Below are 20,814 nucleotides of genomic sequence, written 5' to 3' on the forward strand. Positions count from 1 at the left end.
GGTTTAAAATTAAATGAAATGATCATTTTGAAAGTGTTAAGTTATACTTGTTTGATTTGCTTCCATTTTTTGAACTCCATAGATCAGTCAGTAATCAAGATTACTGCTACAAAATACTCATTAACAACGGTTCTCCTACAACCGTTGTAAATTTGTTCATTAACAACGGTTCACCTACAACCGTTGTAAATTTGTTCATTAACAACAGTTCACCTATAACCATTGTCAATCGTGAAGTTCTAACTTCAATGTGGACCGTTTATTAATTGTTTGACCATACGACTCAATATATTAAAAAAATAAATACATGTAAGATATGACCATACGACTCAATATATTAAAAAAAATAAGTACATAATATGACAACGGGATTTTTTAAGCCGTGGTGAATATTTCTCATTATTCTTGATTTGACTAATGCACAGACTGTTCATTTATTTTTTATTGAATCAACATTGCATTATTGGTGGGTTTGAATCAATGTTGCATTATTGGTGCGTGATTCTATAATTTTAATTTTGTTCCAAAATTATAGCCGTTAACCAAGGTACTAATATTGCGAGTCCATGGCTGTAGAGGGATCGTAAGTTGTCAGAAGAAGCAGAAAATAAAAGATTAAGGGAATTGCGTCGTCAACCGAGCTATATTGAAAGCGAGAAGAAAATGGATGCGTTACGAGAAAGGTTAAAGGAACAATGTCTTTTCCATTTCATTAAGTTCTCCCCTAAACATATAATTCTTGAAGGTACAGATGAGAATTCATCGACTTTCGAAGTTGGTTCTTCTGAGGATTTGATGGTGGGGTATATATTATCCAGATGCGATTGGTATGTATCTACCGTGAGTGAAGTAACAAAAGCTTGGCGTCAACAAGGGTTTAGGTCATCGAAGGTGATGTCGGATTTGAAGAAAAAGACCAGAGTTGAAATAGACACCTACACCATCATTAATAAGAAGAGATATTGTCCATGACATAGTGTATTTTGGGTCATTTGATTAATGTATGTTTATTAATTGTTCATTGGGTTGTATTTAGGAAACTAATTAAGGAAAGAAGTTTTTAATATATGCATTAATTACATTGGGTTGTGTATAATTTAGTCTTGAATTACTAACTTAATACTCCCTCCATTCAATTTCAGATTACAAGTTTGCTTTTTCACGTTTGCAAACGCGTGTTTTATGCGGTAAATATCTTTAGCTACGTATTTTCAAAAATTATAAAAGTTAGATATTCTTAATGTGATCCTAAAGACGAATCAAATAAGATCTCACATGAATATATTTTCACTTATATATCGAGAGAAAATCGACATTAAATGTTCACTTATGAATTGTGTACAAAAGAAAAATTTATAATGTGGAGTTGAATGGAGGGAGTACCAAATATGGAAGATGCTTTTATTTTTTGGCGGGAGAAACTGGACACAATGAAAGATAAAAGACAACGGTTACACACCAATCATTGTATTATAATGAAAACAATTATGGGTTTTTATTCAACCGTTGTCATATTGCAAAATAAAGAAGGCAGTTTGGCTTCACCCGTGTTTATTAGTTTCAATTAAATCATTCTTCAACCAACACAAATGTAAACCTTCTCCTCGCTCACTTCACTGAGTTTCCCTAGAACCACTAGTATTCTCCGTCGCCGTCACCATCCCCATTGCCTCTGCCGTCCCCTCCGTCATCGCCAGACCGGGCCCGATTTCTCCTCTTTGAAGTAATAATAAACCCTACTCCTTCGTCTCATTAACTTAATGCCTTTATTTTTTTTAATTGTGATATTATTCCCTAATGATCTTAGGTTTATTGTGTGTTAAACAACACCTATTATTTTAAGTATATTGTATGTTAAACAACACCTATATTTTTAGGTATACTGTGTGATCATTTATTTGAGACGGTGCTCCTGCTATGTCGACTTAATGCTTAAAGTTAGTAGTTTATTAATTTCTGGTGTAGATATGGGTGGAAAGCGAAAAAGAAAAGATGGGAAAAAGTCAGGCGAAGAAGATTCAGGTGATGAGAATAATTTGGAATCGGATACTGGGCGAAGGCGCCATAGGGTTTCCCTAGAAGCAATAGAGATACTACAACGAAAACGCGGGAAACCGACGGAAAAATTAAGGCCATACTGTCGGCCTTTCCGTCGGTATTTCAATTTCCTGACGGAAATTCCGTCAGGAATCAGGGTCAGCTTATTTCTTCAGTAAAAAACCTGTCCTGACGGAATTTCCGTCAGTATTTCAAAATACTGACGGATCACTGACGGGAAATCCGTCTTTATTTCTAGCTAGAAAGTGACGGAAAATCCGTCAGTTTTCTACCATTATCGACGGAAATTCCGTCGGTATAACTTGACACTTGGCATTCCATGTGTTTTTCTAAAATCAAATTATAAGAATAGAACTGACGGAATTTCCGTCAGTTTTTTGCATTACTGACGGAAATTCCGTCGGTTTTATCTGACATGTGGCCTTTTCCTGTGATTTCTGGAAAAATGGGGAAAATAGTTAGTGACGGAAAATCCGTCAGTTTTTTCAAAATACTGACGGAAATTCCGTCGGTTTTAATAAAAACCAGGCCTGGAAACAGCAGCCTGCTGTCCAGCCACGATGCATTTTTTGCATCGTTTCAAATATAACCAAAACCTGCAAAACACATACAATCATCGACCACCAAGCGGGAATCCATTTTCACGTCGACCGCTAATGCGGGAATCAATAGACAACAGAAGAGAATTGAACGCAAAATGTTTTACATAAAAAGAGAATTGTCTTACCATGTTTTTCATGTCTTACAAATTAAACACGAAAGAGAATTGTCTTACCATGTTTTTCATACTCCCTACTAAACGATAATACAAACCAAATTAAAGGTTCTAACCTAAAGGCTCTAACTTATTATAGGCTCAATAAAACTACCACTACCTCCAAACCCGTCATCACCACCCCCAAAGTCATCCCGTCTATGTGGAGGAAATTGTGAACACGTGTTTGGGGGTTGAGATGCTTGCATATCAGCCCAAGCCTTTTTCATTGCCGCCATTTGTTTAGCCTGTTCACGAACCTGTTTTTCAAGAGCATTCGAGCGGCTCGCTCATCATTCATTTGGGTGGAAAGCTGTGAAATCATGCTAGGAGCATAAGAGAAAGATCGTCGGCTAGCTTTGTTAGGAGGAAGATCATACCATATTTGGGCCCCTTTATCTCCGGTCCCAAACATCCGGTTCTTCTCGTCAAAGCCTCATACAACCTTGTAGTAGGCCCGAATCTCGTCGGGAGACTATCCAGGTGGCAATGGCTGACTAATCTCCGCTTGGAAATCATGCTGAAAAAAGAGAAAATCGTCAGAAATGATATATATATATCTGTATATAATATATGTATATATATATGTATATATATATATGTATATATACATAGAGTCGGGATCCGGTGAGAACCCCTAAATATTTGAGGATTGAGTAACGGATACAATATCGCGCATTAAACTAAACAATATCACGTAAAAAAAAAGGTAACAAAACAGACACGCACGCCTTTTGAAATTCATAACAAGCAATGCTTTTTTTCAACTTCTCACTTTTCTCTCTAAAAACTCAAAAAACCACTAAAATTCCCGATTATTAACGCGAATCAACAACAAATTACGGGAAAATACTAATCATTGTTCAATTCAATTGTATTTTCACTGAAAATCAGGTACAATTTCTGTCTTAATTCTCTCGAGGACTTCAATTTTAGTGAAATCATTGTTAAAATCGAGTATTTGTTAGTTTAAGTATCAAAATTATTGATAAACTTCGTTAATTTCCAATAATTTTCATATAATTGTACAACTTCGTAGTTGTTAATTGAATGTTTTTTCATTATGAGTTGAAATTGCATATTTTCCTCTTTAAATCTGCTAAATAGCGTTGAATATTGTGCGAACTGCGAAAAATTAGGGTTCGACATTGTTCGAAATGCAAAATAAGTATTTCGTACTGTTTTTATCAATTAAGAATAGGTTTTAACATATTCAATGAAGAAATTTATGTTTAAACACTGTTCCATTGTTTATTTGTGATATTCAAAGTTCGACATTGTTTAATTGTGAAAAATTAGGGTTAAAACGGGTTAAAAAACTGTTTAACATAATAAACCGTTTAATTATTCGTTTGAACACTGTTCGATTGTGAAATTGAAAGTTCGAAATTGTGAATTTGTCAAAAAAACGGTTGCAAATTGTTTGAATCGCGAAAATTAGGGGTAAACGTTTGGTTAAATGTGAACGAGTACAATTTCATAACACTGAATTGAATTTGTTTGACAATGAGGTCCATGAATTGAGAGTTTTATTCGATACAATGAATAACGTTGATATATGTGTTGGCAATGAGGAAGACAAACTTGTAATACTATTACTTGTATGGTCCGATATTGAATCAATATTAGTGGCTTTGAATCTTCATGAATTTTGTGTAGTTCTATTATTGATAGTGTTTACAAAAATACAAAATCGTATACTCCTTTTAAAATACTTATTACCAATGACATACAATAGTGATGTTGTTTTGAATAAGGTGTGAAATTATGTCTAATGAAGTGTGATATTGATTCAATTGAGAATGGACTTGATGACTTCAAAACAACCGAAAAACATACACGAGAAAGAGGAGATCAAAAATGATGAGGTTGAACAACCAAGCAAGAGGTCAAAAATGGTAATGAAAATAAAAGTAAAGCTGACGAAATGGTGTTACAGGATGAAATTGAAGAGCATCCTGCCGTCAACAAAAAAAGGGCCAACCATCAAAAAAGAAATCAAAGACTGATAGAAACAAAGATGCCGAATTGGTGGTACAGGATGCAGAGGTAGAGCGACTGAGGTAAAACGAAGAAGGTGCAACCGTTTCAAACTAAATGTAGGCCCATGAAATTGGTTGAGTTGATTGCCAACTTAAATGAAGAACAAAGGAAGGCAAGTTTTCGATGTTGGCTTTGGTGGATTGTTAGAGTTGAAACTAACAAAAATTCCACATGGAATTTCGAAAATGTCTTGAAGGCATTTGATCACACAAGCAACATGTTCAAAACAAAGAAATTTGATTTCTGTTGACGAAAGACGATGTGCATGACATATTTCAACTTCCTCGACAAGGTCGGAAAGTGGACGTCGCTCACATGGGAAACACACCACTTTGTGATGACACAAAGTGAAAAATGCATGGAGGGCAAAGTTTGGATTGGAGAGTACTTCGACTCCAATTATGGTCAAAGATGTGCATGAAAGACTGATGGAATGTAATGATCTTTGGGGATGAATTTAAAAGAATGTTTGTAATTTACAAAGATGTCTATTTTCCTAGCACCGTCTTCAAATAAATCTCTGGATTTGAAACTCGGTAAAGGTCTGTTGAGCATGTGCCAAGGATAAGCCAATTTGATTGGTGTGAATACGTATTTGAGGAAATGGTTAGAAGTGTTAGGGTGTTCAAAGAAGGGGAAAGTCAACTGTTAATGGATGTGTAATAGTTATTATGCTAGCATATATGCATAGGTTTGATTTCAAGGGTGATGTTTTGGAACACACTTTACCACTCATCCAACATTGGGACGATAAAAAATTGTCAAAGAGAGTGGATGATGAGAAAAAACAGGATCTTTGGGGAATGCTCCAATATCAAAGATTCAAGACCCCATCTGTCAAGAACAAGAAGTCCCTAAAAAGACACCATATTCTTTGACTCAGAGATATTACGACTCGGGACGCCCGATCATGAAGTCAAGTGGAAACAAAAGAGGGGTATATGATGGTGAAGTTGCCTAGTGGTGTTGAAACCGATGAACAAATCAGAGCAAGGGCAATGGATGTAAGCACTAATGACTGATAATTATTTTAGCTATGATATTAAAATATTATTGTGATATTGTTTTTGAACTAGTGTGATATTGTTTTGAGTCTCATTTGTGATATTATTATGATATTGATATTGAATAAAAGCATTTGCTCTGATAATTATTTTAGATATGATATTGTTTGATATATTGTATGATATTGTGATATTCTTAATTGATAATTGTGATATTGTTTAGAAAAGCAAATGATATTGAATAATGATTGTTGTAATATTGATTTATAAATTGTTATGATATTGTTTTTGCACTAGTGTGATATTATTTGTAATAGGTTGTGATATTGTTATGAAAGTTGATATTAAATAACCTTATTATTGTGTCATTTCTTCTTATTATCAAAGAGTGTATTTTAGTGTTTAATATATTTATTTTGTAATTTGGCAGAGTGCTCATGAAATTTATCTACGTATGAAGAGGGACAATGAATTGTTCATAGGTAGGTATGTACGTAACATGAGAAAACGGATCACTATGAAAGCAAAGAGTTCAATGGGTGAAGCAACTACATCTACACAATCTGGTGCGAAGGTAGATGGTGCGGAAGATGTTGATCCTAAAGAACATGCTGCTGCTGAAGAAGAAATTGGGAATCCTGAAAAGAGTACAACAGAGACTCAAACGCTGCCTTTCATGAAAGATGTTGGGTATCATAACTTGGTGGATATGTTGATAGCGAGGTCATATGAAATGAAGAAAGCAAAAGAAGGGATGCCAAAGACATTTGATGTTTGGTGAAATGTTGAAAGTGCAAAGACAAGGAATTGAACACAAAATACGGTGGATGTACGATAAAGATCTACGTAATGTTGATGATGACTTGGAAGGTGATGACAAACAACAGGATGATGATATTAATGATGTTACTAACTTGGACAGTGGTGATGATGAAGACGAAGATGATGGACTGGATAATGACATGAATTCAAAATTGAATGATGTTATATCCAGTATTGGTGTAGGAGTAGGAAGTCCCGTTGAAGAGTTGAATCGTGATACACTAAATGAAGAAGACGGTGAAAAACAGTGTGGAAAAATAAATGAGGAGACAGATGTGTTGACACAGCTTGATGAAGGTGTAATCAATGTTGGTTTAGGAGGGACCAAGACTGTTGAGAAGGTTCATGAAATGAATGTGGAGGCCATAAAAAGGGATGGGAAGACAACAAATGTTGAGGACGTAACAAATGTTAAGGAGGGATTTGGAAAAGATGTTGAGGACCTGAATAATAAGAACGTGGAGTCCGGAAAAGAGGTGGGGAGAAAAATGATGATAAAAGTGTGGGGTCTCATAAGAAGGAGGTTCTTCCAAATGTTCAGATTGGGAAGAGAGAACGTGGAGCATCAATGACTATTTGTTGCACGCAGACAGCATGAACAAAATACCTGAATCGGCAGATATGGTACCTCATAATTTGGGGTGTACTATGGACTGTGGTTTACCAGACAGGGATGCTGCACTTGTCTCAGATTTCATGTTCAGACAGGACCAATTATTTGAGACTGTCTTGAAGCGTCGGAAGGAAGTAATGGATTATTGCTTCCTTACAGATCATGCGATTAAGAAGACGTAAGTTTATTTTTTGAATATAAGAAATTAATTAATCTATTACATAAAAATAATTTAAAAACTAATATGCTAATTTTTTTGGAAAATGGTACAGGGAGATTGTCTGTGACTTTGGTATTTACCATAACATACCAAAGAGCGATATTGAGTCTTTGTTGCCGGACACTAAAATAGAAAAGTGGTTATTGAGGCATGGGCAATATTGCTCAATGAGTTTGAAATGGCGCCAAAAGACAAGAATGCAGACCCACAAGGATTTTCTATGGCCTTGCCCACTCGGTATGGAAAACATAAACCTCATGTGTTCCTTGTGTTTTAAATTACGTGGAAAAAATCATCAACACGACTAATCAATTCTCGTTATAAACAAACAGGGTGGTATGGAGAAAATCTTATTGGTAGATGAAGAAAATGTTGATGAACCGACAAGATCAAGGAAGACGTATGGAGGACATGAGATACGTGGTCAAATCAATATAAAACCACCTTTGAATTTAAATTCGATATGGTAAGAATTTAAAAGTACTTTTAGTTCGATCTTTGTTAAGTTAATTATCTAATATTTGTTAAGTTAATTATCCGATATTGTCGAAGTAAGTATTGAAATTGTTTCTTAAATCGGTAGCTATTTTAGTTGTGATATTGTATTATATATTCGTGATATTATTACTAAGTACTTGTGATATTGTATGCTATGGTCTGTGAATGACAGTGTTATTTTCTATAAAATATTTCTATAGGTGTTCATACCTTTGCTATATCAAGACCACTACATTTGCGTCTCAGTATTGACAAAGAAGAGGGAAAAAATGTTCTACTTGGACAACCGAGATTATGATCATTTTGAGGACGAGGAGCATGTACACCTTGCTCATTTAACTGTAAGTACTATATTTAAAAATAAGAACTAAGGATATAATGCTTTCTTAGCTAAAGAATGAAATTTGATAGGTATTTTCTATAAACATAAACAGGAGTCTGTTTACGGGCACTACCTCAACAAAGAAAGGTTATGCAAGTGGGGCGAAAGTACAGGACTATGTCTTTGTCGCTTTGATTGGCAAACAAAAGAGTTGAACCTGGATTGTGGATTATTCATGATGTTCCACATGATGTTTTTTGTGGGTGAAGATTTTAAATGTGAACTGAACGATCAAAAGAAGAGGCATTTATACGGGGGGAGATTGCAAAGCAACGCTTGTGTTGAGCGATTTAAATAAATGTAGGAGTCAGGTCCCGAGGAAGGTTACAAACCTTAATGCAATCAAAGGGACACTGTTGCCTAAATTAGTAGCAAAGAGGAAAGCAACAAGCAAAAGAAAGAGAGGGAAAGGTGGGAAAAAGAATGTTCAAACTCCTGTACAAAAAAAAAAATAGGTTATTTTCTTCAACACTGACTTATTTTAATTATATATAAGCATTATATATTCAAATAACAAAAATAAATATTTTTGTAGGTGTGGTAGAAGATGGTTTCGCCAAAGTGTGGTGGGAAGAGGAGGGGGAAATCGAGATGGCCTTGGTAGCACATACAACTGTGGTGTGGCGATTCTAACGTGGAGGTCGTCTCAAGGTTTATGAAGGCTAACAAATCACTGTGTGCAAAAATGTTGACAATGAGGAAACAAGTGCTTGACTCATCGCCTATTGGACGACCACGATTTCCCATTAGAGTATGTTTCGTGATATTGTTTCTTGAAGAGTGTGATATTGTTTTCGAGTAGTGTGATATTGTTTGCACTATTTAAATTTGATGGTACTTTTATTTTATCATAACTGCTATTTTTGTGATACTGTTTCTTAAGGGATGTGATATTGTTTTTAGAGAAGTGTGATATTGTGTGCACTATTTTAATTTGGTTTGTGTTAATGTTTGGAGCAGTGAGGTGGTTGCCAAATTCAGTAATGATCAATATCTTGTCAGAAACGATATATTGTCGTCGCTTCCAAATGAGCATGTCAGTAGCAATGTGATTGAATGTTGGTCCCTCATTCTGAATCATATTGAGCACACAGAAAAATGTGAAACAAGTGTGATGTTTTTTGGGATTCGACACATGGTAAGCTGTCCATTTAGTTTGTTTAAATATAATCACTCTTTAAAACAAAAATAGGACTTGTAACATATATATTCAAAACAGAAAATTAAAACCGAAGGAGCTGGAGACAGGGAATTCATTAAAGAAAAGATGTTTGAAGAATGGGACGAATTCATTAGAAGAAACACAGTTCTCGTAACTGCAAGTAGATCTGGTTTTTATTCCAATGGTATGGAAAGAGCATTATTTCTGTGTTTGTATAAATTTCAAAACCGAGACAGTGGAAGTGCTGGACAACACAGAGTACCCCGACTGGGAGCAAACACAAATACACAAAGTTGCAGATTTGGTGGTATGATTAATTGATAGTTCTTTAAAGTATTGTTGTATAGTAACATTGAAATAATGGATTTTCTGTGTTTGTGAAATTATTACTAATGGTGAACCGTAATATTGTAGGCGGAGCACATGAGTGACTACTTAGCAAAGAAGAAAGTGGAAAGAGCGGATGATATAATAACGTTTGATGTTGTCAACATCAACTTCCCTTGGCAAAAGACAGAGATGAACAATACTGAGTCTGGGAACTTCTTAATGATGCACATGATTCGATATGAGGGTGTAATGTTTGAAGCCGACCTGAACCAAAAAGTGTATAGGCGATACTATCGGCTAGAAATGGCAAAGATTGCTTTTAATGACATAAATGAGAACAGAACACCTTTGATCGAAAAAGTAAAAGAATTTTCAGATGGGAAGGATGAAATATGGAAGACATTGAAGCAACAGAGGAAGAACAACGAAAAGGCGAAAGGGAAGCAGAAAGAGGAAGTACCAATGGCAGAAGTTCAAACAAAAGAGAATGCTGATGTTGTTGTGGAGGAGGCAAATAAAGAAGATGTTAGGAAAAAAGAAAGGAGGATTGTACTAAGAAACCGATTATTAACACAGTAATTGCCAATTCTTGGCAATCTCCTAGGAAAAGGTAAAAACAATTTGAGTTGTATATACAAAAAGATAGATAGTAATTAGGACAAAGGTGTCTAGAAATAATAAATGACTGTTGGTATGGATATACTTTTAGAGAGAACAGATTCCGGAAAAGATGTCAAGATCGTAGGAACGAGCCCGCGAGTAACATACAAACGTGGTAGGATTAAGACGTTGCAAATCCGAAGAACCGCGGGAGAGGAAGAGGAAGGAATTAGCACTACTATATTTGTTAGAACGAAGTTGTAATTAAAGTAAAGGCTATGTAATGGTAGTACAAAGCGATGCTAATTAAACTAAAAACGAATTTAATGGTAACTTTTTATAATGGTAAAGTATTGATGCTTATTTTGGATGTCATCTAACGGATGCTAAAGTGTGATATTATTTCACGTTTGGTGTGATATTGTGTAATAGTTCTTTGTGATATTGCTTCTCAATATCACACAGGGCTAAAACAATACCACACACATGTTTATTTTTAAATATCACTATGGATATGGATTGTTAAATCTCACGTTGATATTGTTTTTAGAATGTTGTGATATTGTTGTGTACACAGATTGATATTGCTTCTCGATAAGATCGCATATGTTAAACAATATCACTTGAATGTATAAACAATATCACAATATGAATATGTTAGTTTAAGTCTTACGTTGATATTGTTTTCACTATGTTGTGATATTGTTGTGTACACAAGTTGATATTGTGTTAGAAAACTGCCATATTATGAACTGCCATATTTTGACAACACACAAAACACAAGATGTGAAAATCTTAAAGCAAAAGGCATATATAATACTCCTGATGTAGTGATACTGTTTAGAGTAAGATGTGAAATTTATAAATGTAAGGTGTGATATTGTTTCTCAGTATCACAAAATACAAAAACAAGACAACTGAGACAAATAAAATAATCAAATACTATCCGAGTACGAGTACTTTCTATTAAAAATAAAGTATAATCTATACTTTAATGAATGTTGTAGGCTATATTAATATACTAGTCATATAGAATGTCGTCTATTTGCTGCTGCTATAATTAATGAGCGCCATCAACAAAAACTCCTTCGACCGATCAACCATCATCAACATCATCCTCATCCGAACTACCCCGAAAAAACACAAAAAGGTGAAACAAAGTGATATTATTTTATATAAGGAGTGATATTGTTTCAAATGAAGTGTGATATTGTTTCTATCTCGGAACAATTACAAACAATATCACATTGTTACCCTCAAGCGGTGATACATGTACTACAAAAGTGTGATATTATTTCTAAAGATGTGGTATTGTTTCTTAAATTACCAGGAAAATATAAAAGAAAGTTAAGACAGATGTGTTGACACATTCTGTTATCCTCAAATAATATCACATTTCGTATCGTCAAATAGTGATCTTTGTTTAGCAAAAGATGTGATATTATTTTAAATAACATATGGTATTGTTTCTGACTCGTGACCATACAACATAGATAAAAAGTTTCATACATAGACTGTTCATGGTGAACATACCTTATTGTCGGCATCGGGTACAAAAGCATTAGGACGATTCGTTTATCATGGTGAGCCATTTGTTTGCAATTACGACAAAGCCTTTTAGGCTTCTCCGCTTTAGCTATGCATTGTTGCTTTTTGGAGATCATTCTCTTCCCGCTACCCTTGTTCTTTGCCTGACGAGGTGGTAAAATCCTCACCTCGTTGAGGAACCGCACCCGAGAAGCATCTCCAACTCCCGCTCTTTGGTCATTGACTCTGATTGCGGATTGAGTTTCACCCTGAATTGTTTAAGGGTGTCAACAAGATCGATGATCTCCTTCGTAGGCACATTCTTGAGCACACCGATGGTCGCGTAGAACTCGACCATAACTTGCACATTTCCATCTTTCGTAAATCGGTGGCATCAAAATCCTCGATTAACTCACCATGTGGACCATAAAGAGGGATCTTATGTGCATTCTTGGTCCACCGCATAAGAATGTATTTATCGGGCAAAGTGTGGACTTGTTTTCCGAGTAAACCCGGATAATGTGTCTACAAATAATACCCTTCCTGTTGAACAACTTGCAAGAACATTCAGCGTCATTCGTTAGAGAATTGTAGACGACTTGGTAGGTCTTCTGTGTTTTGGCATCAGCAATACCAATTAATTCTACACCGTTTGCAGGTGGTGTGAAGCCACCAACACTAAGGGAACAAATAGAAGCAGAAGCTTCTACTTGAAAATCTGAGAAAGCAAAGATTTGTATAAACCTTGAAGCATGAGCTTCCAACTTAAGAGAAGTCGCTAATTGTGGAAGAGTACAATCATCGTCTCTATCAAGTTGTTTTTGAGTATGGTATTTGTACAGACATCAATGGCACTTTGAAACCGCATCAAGAATTCAACAAGTGTACCATGTGCATTTTCAAAACGCTTGAAAAAATTATTTTGACTCTTTAACGTTGAGTTGTTCGTAATAGACAACCCATAGGAACATCACGAAAATAAGCTGGGATCCATTTCCTCCTTTTTCTAAACATGGTTGACAACCAGGAATTACCATCAAGATTATGCTCATTGACTAACTGACACCACTTTTCTTCAAATTCAAGAGGTTCTAACTCAAAGATCCCAAACAATAGCATTCAAACGGCCGACAAAATCGTCTCTCTCGAAATTGCAGCCCAACCTTATCGTAACCTTTTGCATGATATGCCACATGCAATATCTGCGCTTAGCATGTTTGAAGACAAAGACGCAAACCCAGCTTTATTCCAAAGACACCGATCGGTTATTATACGGTGTGGCTCTCATTGTCCCATAGCATCAAGGAACTTTTGAAAGACCCATGTGAAAGAATCTTCATCCTCATGAAATAGCAAGAACGAAGCAAAAAGTAATCGACCTTTTGTGGTGGTCTACGCCGATAAAAGGAGTGAAAAGCATACAATACTTATTAAATTTTGTAAGTTGGATCGTAAGTGATATAATCACCAAACAAAGCATAGTTTCTACGAGACTCTGCATCACACCAAAACGCACGAACCAAGCATTTACCGTAATCCACCTCATAAGCAAAGTAGAAACCTTCGGTGGTATCACGTTTATCCTCAAAATAGTTAACAAACAGTTGAGCATCCCGGTCTCCTATGAAACATTTGATATCCCTTCCAAAATTCTTAAAATCAACCAATTGAGCTCCAACATTCTCATAGTCATCTACATATTCCTTGACATTTCTAAATGCCCTTGTTGGCCCTTGATTAACCCTTGAATGATCAATAATTGTCTTTTTATGGTAAAGATGGAGGTGCCTGTGTTTTTTTTGAAACTGTTGATTTCTAAGTGAACAAAGACGGTGATTATGCCACTCACGAAACTGAAAAACAACATAACCATCCCCATTATAGCGAAACTCAATCATAGCAGTACAACCAATCCTAGTTAATTTAGTGTTCCTGATATCAAAAGGCCTGGGAGTTGCCTGCTCCTTTCCACTATCTAAAACAATAGCCTTCCTCTTACGATCTCTAAAACCTTCACGGTTGCAAACAACATATTTATACTTCACATCACCAGATACAGCCCTTTTTTGAGAAGACTTCCTAGGTTCAAAACCACATGCTTCAGCATACACATCATAAAAACTAATAGCTTCTGCCAACGTCCCAAACAACTGGCCAATATAAGGTTTAAACTCAGGTGCAACATTCCTTGTCCACAATTCACTACCACCAGGTGTGGAGTCCAAAAGTAGTTGATGCACACGAGAAGGAACAGAATGTTGTTCAACATGTGGAGTAGAACTAGATGCATCAGGTGGTTCAACAGTAGAAGTAAGTGAAGAATCAACAATAGCAGTACTATCTTCAGACGTAATGGCAGAGACATGAAGATCATTACAGGAAGAAGAAGTGACATTACTTGTAGGATCTGGCAAGAAAAGTAAAATGTAAAATAACAAGAAAAAGTCTTAAAGATATGAAGGAAATCAAAATCACACAAGTGGCTGAACAATATCACATATCCAGGAAAACAATATCACGTTGTTTGGGATAAATATCACACATGAAGATGGAAAACGATATCACTAGGAATGTTGCAGGAACAATATCACACACGTGCCTGTACAATATCACATATCCAGGAAAACAATATCACGTACTCTGGAACAAATATCACACATGAAGTTGAAAAACAATATCACAAACGTGAATAGACAATGGTACAGATCAACAAAACAATATCACCAGTTGTAGAAGACAATATCACATATTGAGCAAAATAAGAACGTCAATGAACATAAAATATTTACCAAAAGTATAACGAACATGTGATTGAAAGCTGAAAGCACAAAATAAAGAGAGAATATACGAGAGATTTGGACTACTGAAAGTACAAAATTAAGAAGAATAACATACCAGACATCGCAATGAGGATTGAATACGCAGAGATTTGAGCAGGAAAATCTGGAAATCAAACAAAAACGTACCGAATTTTAAGGAAGCACAAAAGTAAACTGAAAATAACAAATAAATCAAGATGAAATTCAAAGCATATAAACGAAAAGAAGAACAAACAGAGTAAGATAAGAACGAAGGCGAAACATAAGGACGAAAAACAGCAATTACGTACCTGAACAAAGGAAATAATTGGAATAATATGATAATTGTGAAGAATGAGCAAAGAAAAACTGAAATACAACAAAAACGTCATCAAGTTTGAGGAAACACAAAATTAAATTGAAAATAACAAACAAAAGGAAGATGAAATTCAAATTATAGAAACGAAACAAGAACAAACAGAGTAATGTTACAACGAATTAGAAATTTAGGGACGAAAAACGCCAATTACGTACCTGAGCAAACGAACTAGTTGGAATGATATGATAATTGTGAAGAATGACGACGAAAAACGGAGATGACGCCTAAATTCTAGGGTTTTCCAGCTCAACAATGGAGGAAGAAGCTACAGTAGAGAGAGAAGTTGAAGGGAGAAGAAGAAAAAAGAGGAAATAACGGTATTTGTTCTAAAACGTGGTTTATATAGGGGAGTGTTAAATTACAGATTTGCCCTTCCTTGTTTCTACCCTAAATACCTATCATAGTATTAATCCTCAATCCTCAAATATATAACTAATACTCACATGATCCCATTCCTATATACATATACATATATATATATATATATATATACATATATATATATATACATATATATATATACATATATATATATACATATACATATATATACATATATATATATACATATACATATATATACATATATATACATATATATATATATACATATATATATATATACCTATCTTTATAAGAAAGATATTATCGTTCTTTGTAATAAAAATAAATATTAAATTAAATACAAAAATTTACCTCAATATCAGCCGCTCGAGGGTTAACCCACTCGCCCTTCTTATTTTTCTTCGTCTTCATGAACATCTTGTGGGGGGGTGGCCTCTTGACCCTGAAATTAGTATGGAAACAAGTAAAATCAAGTATATATTTGTCAATCATATATATTAACCACTTTTTAAAAGCAATATAAACAATACTTACCAATTCCTTGAAAGCATCGGAGCAACTCTTCCGACCAAGAGTGTGGGTGCCCAATGCTTTCCCATCTTTCCCACCCGACTTCCTATTTGCCGTGTTGATTTTCGAATGTTTGGCAAAAGTAGGATCATTTGGCCTATTCTTAAGGTTCTCCAACCAAGTAACAGGCACCCACTTTGGCGGTTTCTTGTTATATTTTAGTCCATTAATAAGAGTGGTAATCCGCCTCGTTACCCTCGACTGCCACTCAGGCACAGGATCATACTCAAAATCGATGGATCTTATATGACTCCGTTTCAAAAACAAGTGTGAAATTAGTTATATAAAGCTTATGAAAATTCTTATAAACTTAAGAAAATTATTATAAACTTAAGAAAATTATTATTGAAAAACATAATTACCGCAAAGTAATTCCACATCTTCTTACGCTGTGCGTTACTCGCTTCACCCCACCTAGTGAAGTACTCATCTCCTGTGTTACGGGTGAACGACCAAGTAACATATTTCTTGATTGGTTCGTCATCCCACCTGAAAAACACATAATTATTTGAAATTAAAACTGTAAATGTTAAGTTTTAAAAAAAAAAATTAACATAAACTTACCAATAATGATCATGCCGAGCACAGGCCGATGAGAGAGTCACCTGCATCTCCTCCTGTCTCTATGATGGAGGCTCAGGATCCACCTCATCCTCAACCTCCTCGTCCTCCCGATTATATTGAGATGCATTACTATTGCTCCCAAAATAACGGCGAAAAATGTTCGGCATAATCATTGCATAAAAACAATTCAAATTGTTAGTTCAAAGAAAAAATCGTTAGTTCAAAACAACCATTTCTGCAGGGTATATATAAACAATTGAAACAAACACTAACTATGGAAAACTGTGAACTAATTACCACTTGCCTCTTCTTTAATGCATTTTATTGGCTGAATTGAGAGGTTTCTTATAACCAAACCTTGGAAATTGAAACACCACTATTGATGTTAAGCTAAAACGACATGTATAAAACAAAAAACCAAATAGGCTAGAACGACAAGTAATAAAAAACGGACGGCAAATTTTATTGAATGTTTAATAATTGTACAATTACAACTAGTCCTCCTCACTATCACTATCACTACAAATCAAAACAGGTTCATCTTCTGAAAAAAGCACTCCTACTTCTTCCTCTGACTCCTCATTTTCGTATCTAATAAGTTCTTCAACTTCATCTTCATCCCCTTCTTCTCCGACCTCTCTGTCATATTCCCCTTGACCTCTTTCCACTGTCACTTCGTATACATCTTCATCCTCTATATCTTCCAACAAAATCGGTGAAATTGAGTGATCATTCACAACCACATCTTATTGAAAGACACTTTCTTCAATAGGAGCATCAACTTGTGATCTTGCCTTGGTTTTAAAAACTGCGGACCACTGAATACCTTGATTACCTTTCTTAATGGTCGGATAAGGAGTATAACAAACTTGATCGACTTGAAAAGCTGCCACAAATGGGTTATGTCCACGAAGTTTCTTTTTCTCGTTTACATCTACAAGTCCATAAACCTTATGGATACTAAGTCCTTGTGGGGAATTATCAAGCCAATCACATTTAAACAATATAACCCTATAAACCCTTTGCTCGGCATAATAAGAAAGCTCAATTATTACTTCATTTAGGGTTCCATAGTAGTCCAACCCTTCAGTTGAATTCACAGAAACCCCATTGCTTAACGTAGACTTCGAAACATCAACTCCCTCCTTAAAAGCTCGAAACTTATAGCCGTTGATGGAATACCGTCTCCAATACTTCACCATGTTACTAGGACCCAATGCTAAAGCTATTATTAGACGATCCTTCAATCTATGAACCTATGAATAAAAAAATGTTAATTAAGTTGTTATATTTTTTTCAATATCTAATAAGAAATCTAAATGTATAGTTCAATTCAAAGAAAATGTATCATCACTTACTTGATTTCGGAACCATTTCGGAAAACTTTTGTCATGTGATGCCCAAACATCATCAGAGGATGTGACATCAGGAAAATTGATTTTGATATGTGCCTCAAATTCCCTATAAGTAGGGAAAGCATGTTTTAGTTATGTATTAATTACCTATAAATTCGATCTAATTTGATAATTAAAAAACAATTGAGTAATGATGAAGTATTAACTTACTTTTCATAAGTCTCTAAAAAATCTCCACAGTTCCTTAGCACATAAAAATGAGCTTCTTCATACTCTTTTTCAGTTAAGTACCTATGTATACATTTCCCGGTTGTAGTTCCCATGTCATCATTGAATAACTCAGGTAACTTAGATTTCAACTGGTCATCGGAATTTACACCAACATCTAAGTCCTTTGCTTTTGTGTCAATGTGATCTTCGAAATAAAAAGAACAGAAATTTGAATTTTCCTCAAACAAAAAAGCGTTGCATATTGAACCCTCCACCCGAGCTTTGTTGCCAATATTTTTTTTTATATGATTAAGAAATCTCTCAAATGGATACATCCATCGATATTGAACATGTCCTCCAACTTTCGCTTCATAAGGTAGGTGAAGAGGCAAATGCTCCATGCAATTGAAAAAAGACAGGGGAAATATCTTCTCTAACTTGCATATTATCTCCGCAATGTTTGACTCCAGACGTTCCATAGAATCAACTCTAATCGTAGAAGTACACAGGTCTCTAAAAAACTGGCTTATCTCAGTTATTGCATTCCAAGGACCTCGTCGGGAGCAACTCTTTCAAGGCAACGGGGAGTAGTCGTTCCATAAAGACATGACAATCATGACTTTTCATGGAATGTAACACCATCTTTTATGGTAAACACATCGACTCAAATCAAGCATAACCATCCGGGAATTTTAAATTAGCAACCCTTGATCACATAGAGCCTTTTTCTCCGGTTGATAAAACAAACCTAGATGATGTGGTCCGTTTATAGCAAAGTTCATTAAAGTCTTCTTTACCCTTAGGGTCAAATTTAGTTTTACCTGGTACATCCATGATGGTGTTGATAAGTTGTTCAAATTTTTATTTCTCAATGTGCATAACATCCAAGTTGTGTCGAATCAGCAACGTTTTCCAGTAGGGAAGTTCCCGAGAATATGCTTTGTTTCCACCAACCTTCATTCTGATCTTTCAATCTTTTCAATTCTTGATCAGAAGCATCAACTATTTTAGGCAAGTCTTTTACGGATTCCCACACTTCATCACCCATTAGTTTCGATGCGGCTATGCGATTCTCAGTTTTTCTGTTTTTAAGAAAATGCTTACAATTGTCGCGGAAAGGATGATCAGGTCTTAAGAACTCACGATGACAATCAAAGCAACAAACCTTTTTGCTATTTTTAAGCCAAAAAGATCTATGATCATTTTCTGGACAATAAGGACAAGCACGATATCCACTTGTGGACCAACCAGAAAGCATGCCATATGCCGGGAAATCGTTGATCGTCCACATTAATGCAGCCTTTAATTGAAAATTTTGTTTCTTAGAGACATCGTAGGTGTCCACGCCGGTTTCCCAAAGTTGTTTCAACTCTTTGATCAACGGTTGGAGGAAAACATCTAAATTTGACTTAGGGTTCTTAGGACCGGGAACTAGTATAGATAAGAACATAAATTGTCTCTTCATGCATAACCAAGGAGGTAAGTTGTACGGAGTCACAATCACGGGCCAACAAGAGTATTTCGTCCCAAACTGCCCAAAAGGTTGAAATCCATCTGTACACAAACCTAGCCTAATATTCCGGGGTTCACTTGAAAAATCTGGATGCTCTCTATCGAAATGTTTCCACGATTGTCCATCACTTGGATGTGCCATTGTTCCCCTTTCTCTTAATCGAGAGTTTTTGTAGTGCCAACTCATCTCACCTGCTATGTTCTTGGTTGCATATAGTCGTTGTAACCTTGGCGCAAGCGGGAAATAAGTTATTGGTTTACATGGAATTCGCCTCCCACTTGAATTCTTTTTACCTTTATACCGAGATGCACGACACTTTGTACATTCCTCAAGATTAGAATTTTCCTCCCAAAAAAGCACGCATCCATTGATACATGCATCAATCTTTTCATGGGGAAGTTGGAGTCCCTTCAGAACTTTTTTAATCTCATTAAAATTGCGCGCATTTGATTTTCCTTTGGAATTATGTCACCAACGATCGACACAAAACCATTAGCGCATATAAGAGATATGTTGTTCTCACATTTGAGTGATAACAACCTAGCAGCTGCTTGCAACAAACTCATATCACTTCCCTCAAACACCGGCTGTTCGGCTTGCTCTAACATTTTAAAGAACGAAGAAACTTGGGGGTTCGGGGTTTCATAATGCACTTCTTCATCGTTAAGGTCATCAGGATTAAGTCGATCCTCCAAAACTTGGTCAACAGTATCACGCAATGCATTTTCCACGAACTCACGGTAAGGATTCTCACTAGCATTTGTACTAGGTAGTTTCTCACCGTGATATGTCCATACATAATAATTATCGGCGAAACTATACGACCAAAGATGAATTTGAACATCTGCTTTCCTTTTAAAACCTAGGTTTTTGCATTTCTTACACGGACACCTCATTTCACCTAAATTCTTGAACTCACTACTTCCTTCTGCGAATTTAATAAACTCTTTCACCCCCTCTGCAAATGCTTTCTTGGTGTTAGGCCCAGTTTATCCTGGTCTGACTGTAACTCAGCCTGAGTCCACTAGGCTGATTAAGGCAACCAGAGACCGGACAAATCTAAACAC

The 20,814-nt window shown here is 35.6% G+C and overlaps 1 protein-coding gene across 1 annotated transcript; it reads right to left on the bottom strand.

The window, feature by feature from the left end:
* Positions 1 to 2,744: 2,744 nt before the first annotated feature.
* On the bottom strand, positions 2,745 to 16,841 carry LOC141652158 (uncharacterized). The gene is made up of 6 exons (XM_074459777.1): positions 16,670 to 16,841; positions 16,468 to 16,594; positions 16,070 to 16,355; positions 15,887 to 15,977; positions 2,848 to 3,332; positions 2,745 to 2,799 (listed from the first exon to the last, which is right to left on the bottom strand). Exons 1-4 carry the CDS (start codon positions 16,680 to 16,682, stop codon positions 15,927 to 15,929), a joined length of 477 nt encoding a protein of 158 aa, XP_074315878.1. The 5' UTR covers positions 16,683 to 16,841; the 3' UTR covers positions 2,745 to 2,799; positions 2,848 to 3,332; positions 15,887 to 15,926.
* Positions 16,842 to 20,814: the final 3,973 nt, after the last annotated feature.

This window comes from Silene latifolia, chromosome 4 (genome assembly GCF_048544455.1).
Source record: "Silene latifolia isolate original U9 population chromosome 4, ASM4854445v1, whole genome shotgun sequence".
NCBI lineage: Eukaryota > Viridiplantae > Streptophyta > Magnoliopsida > Caryophyllales > Caryophyllaceae > Silene > Silene latifolia.

Bases quoted from the DNA above. Each gene is read 5' to 3' on its own strand.
- LOC141652158 (XM_074459777.1), bottom strand. The intron at 16,356-16,467 runs GTAATTATGTTT...TTTGAAACGGAG, and splicing joins AGATGTGGAATTACTTTGCG to TCATATAAGATCCATCGATT. The intron at 15,978-16,069 runs GTAAGTATTGTT...TACTAATTTCAG, and splicing joins CCGATGCTTTCAAGGAATTG to GGTCAAGAGGCCACCCCCCC.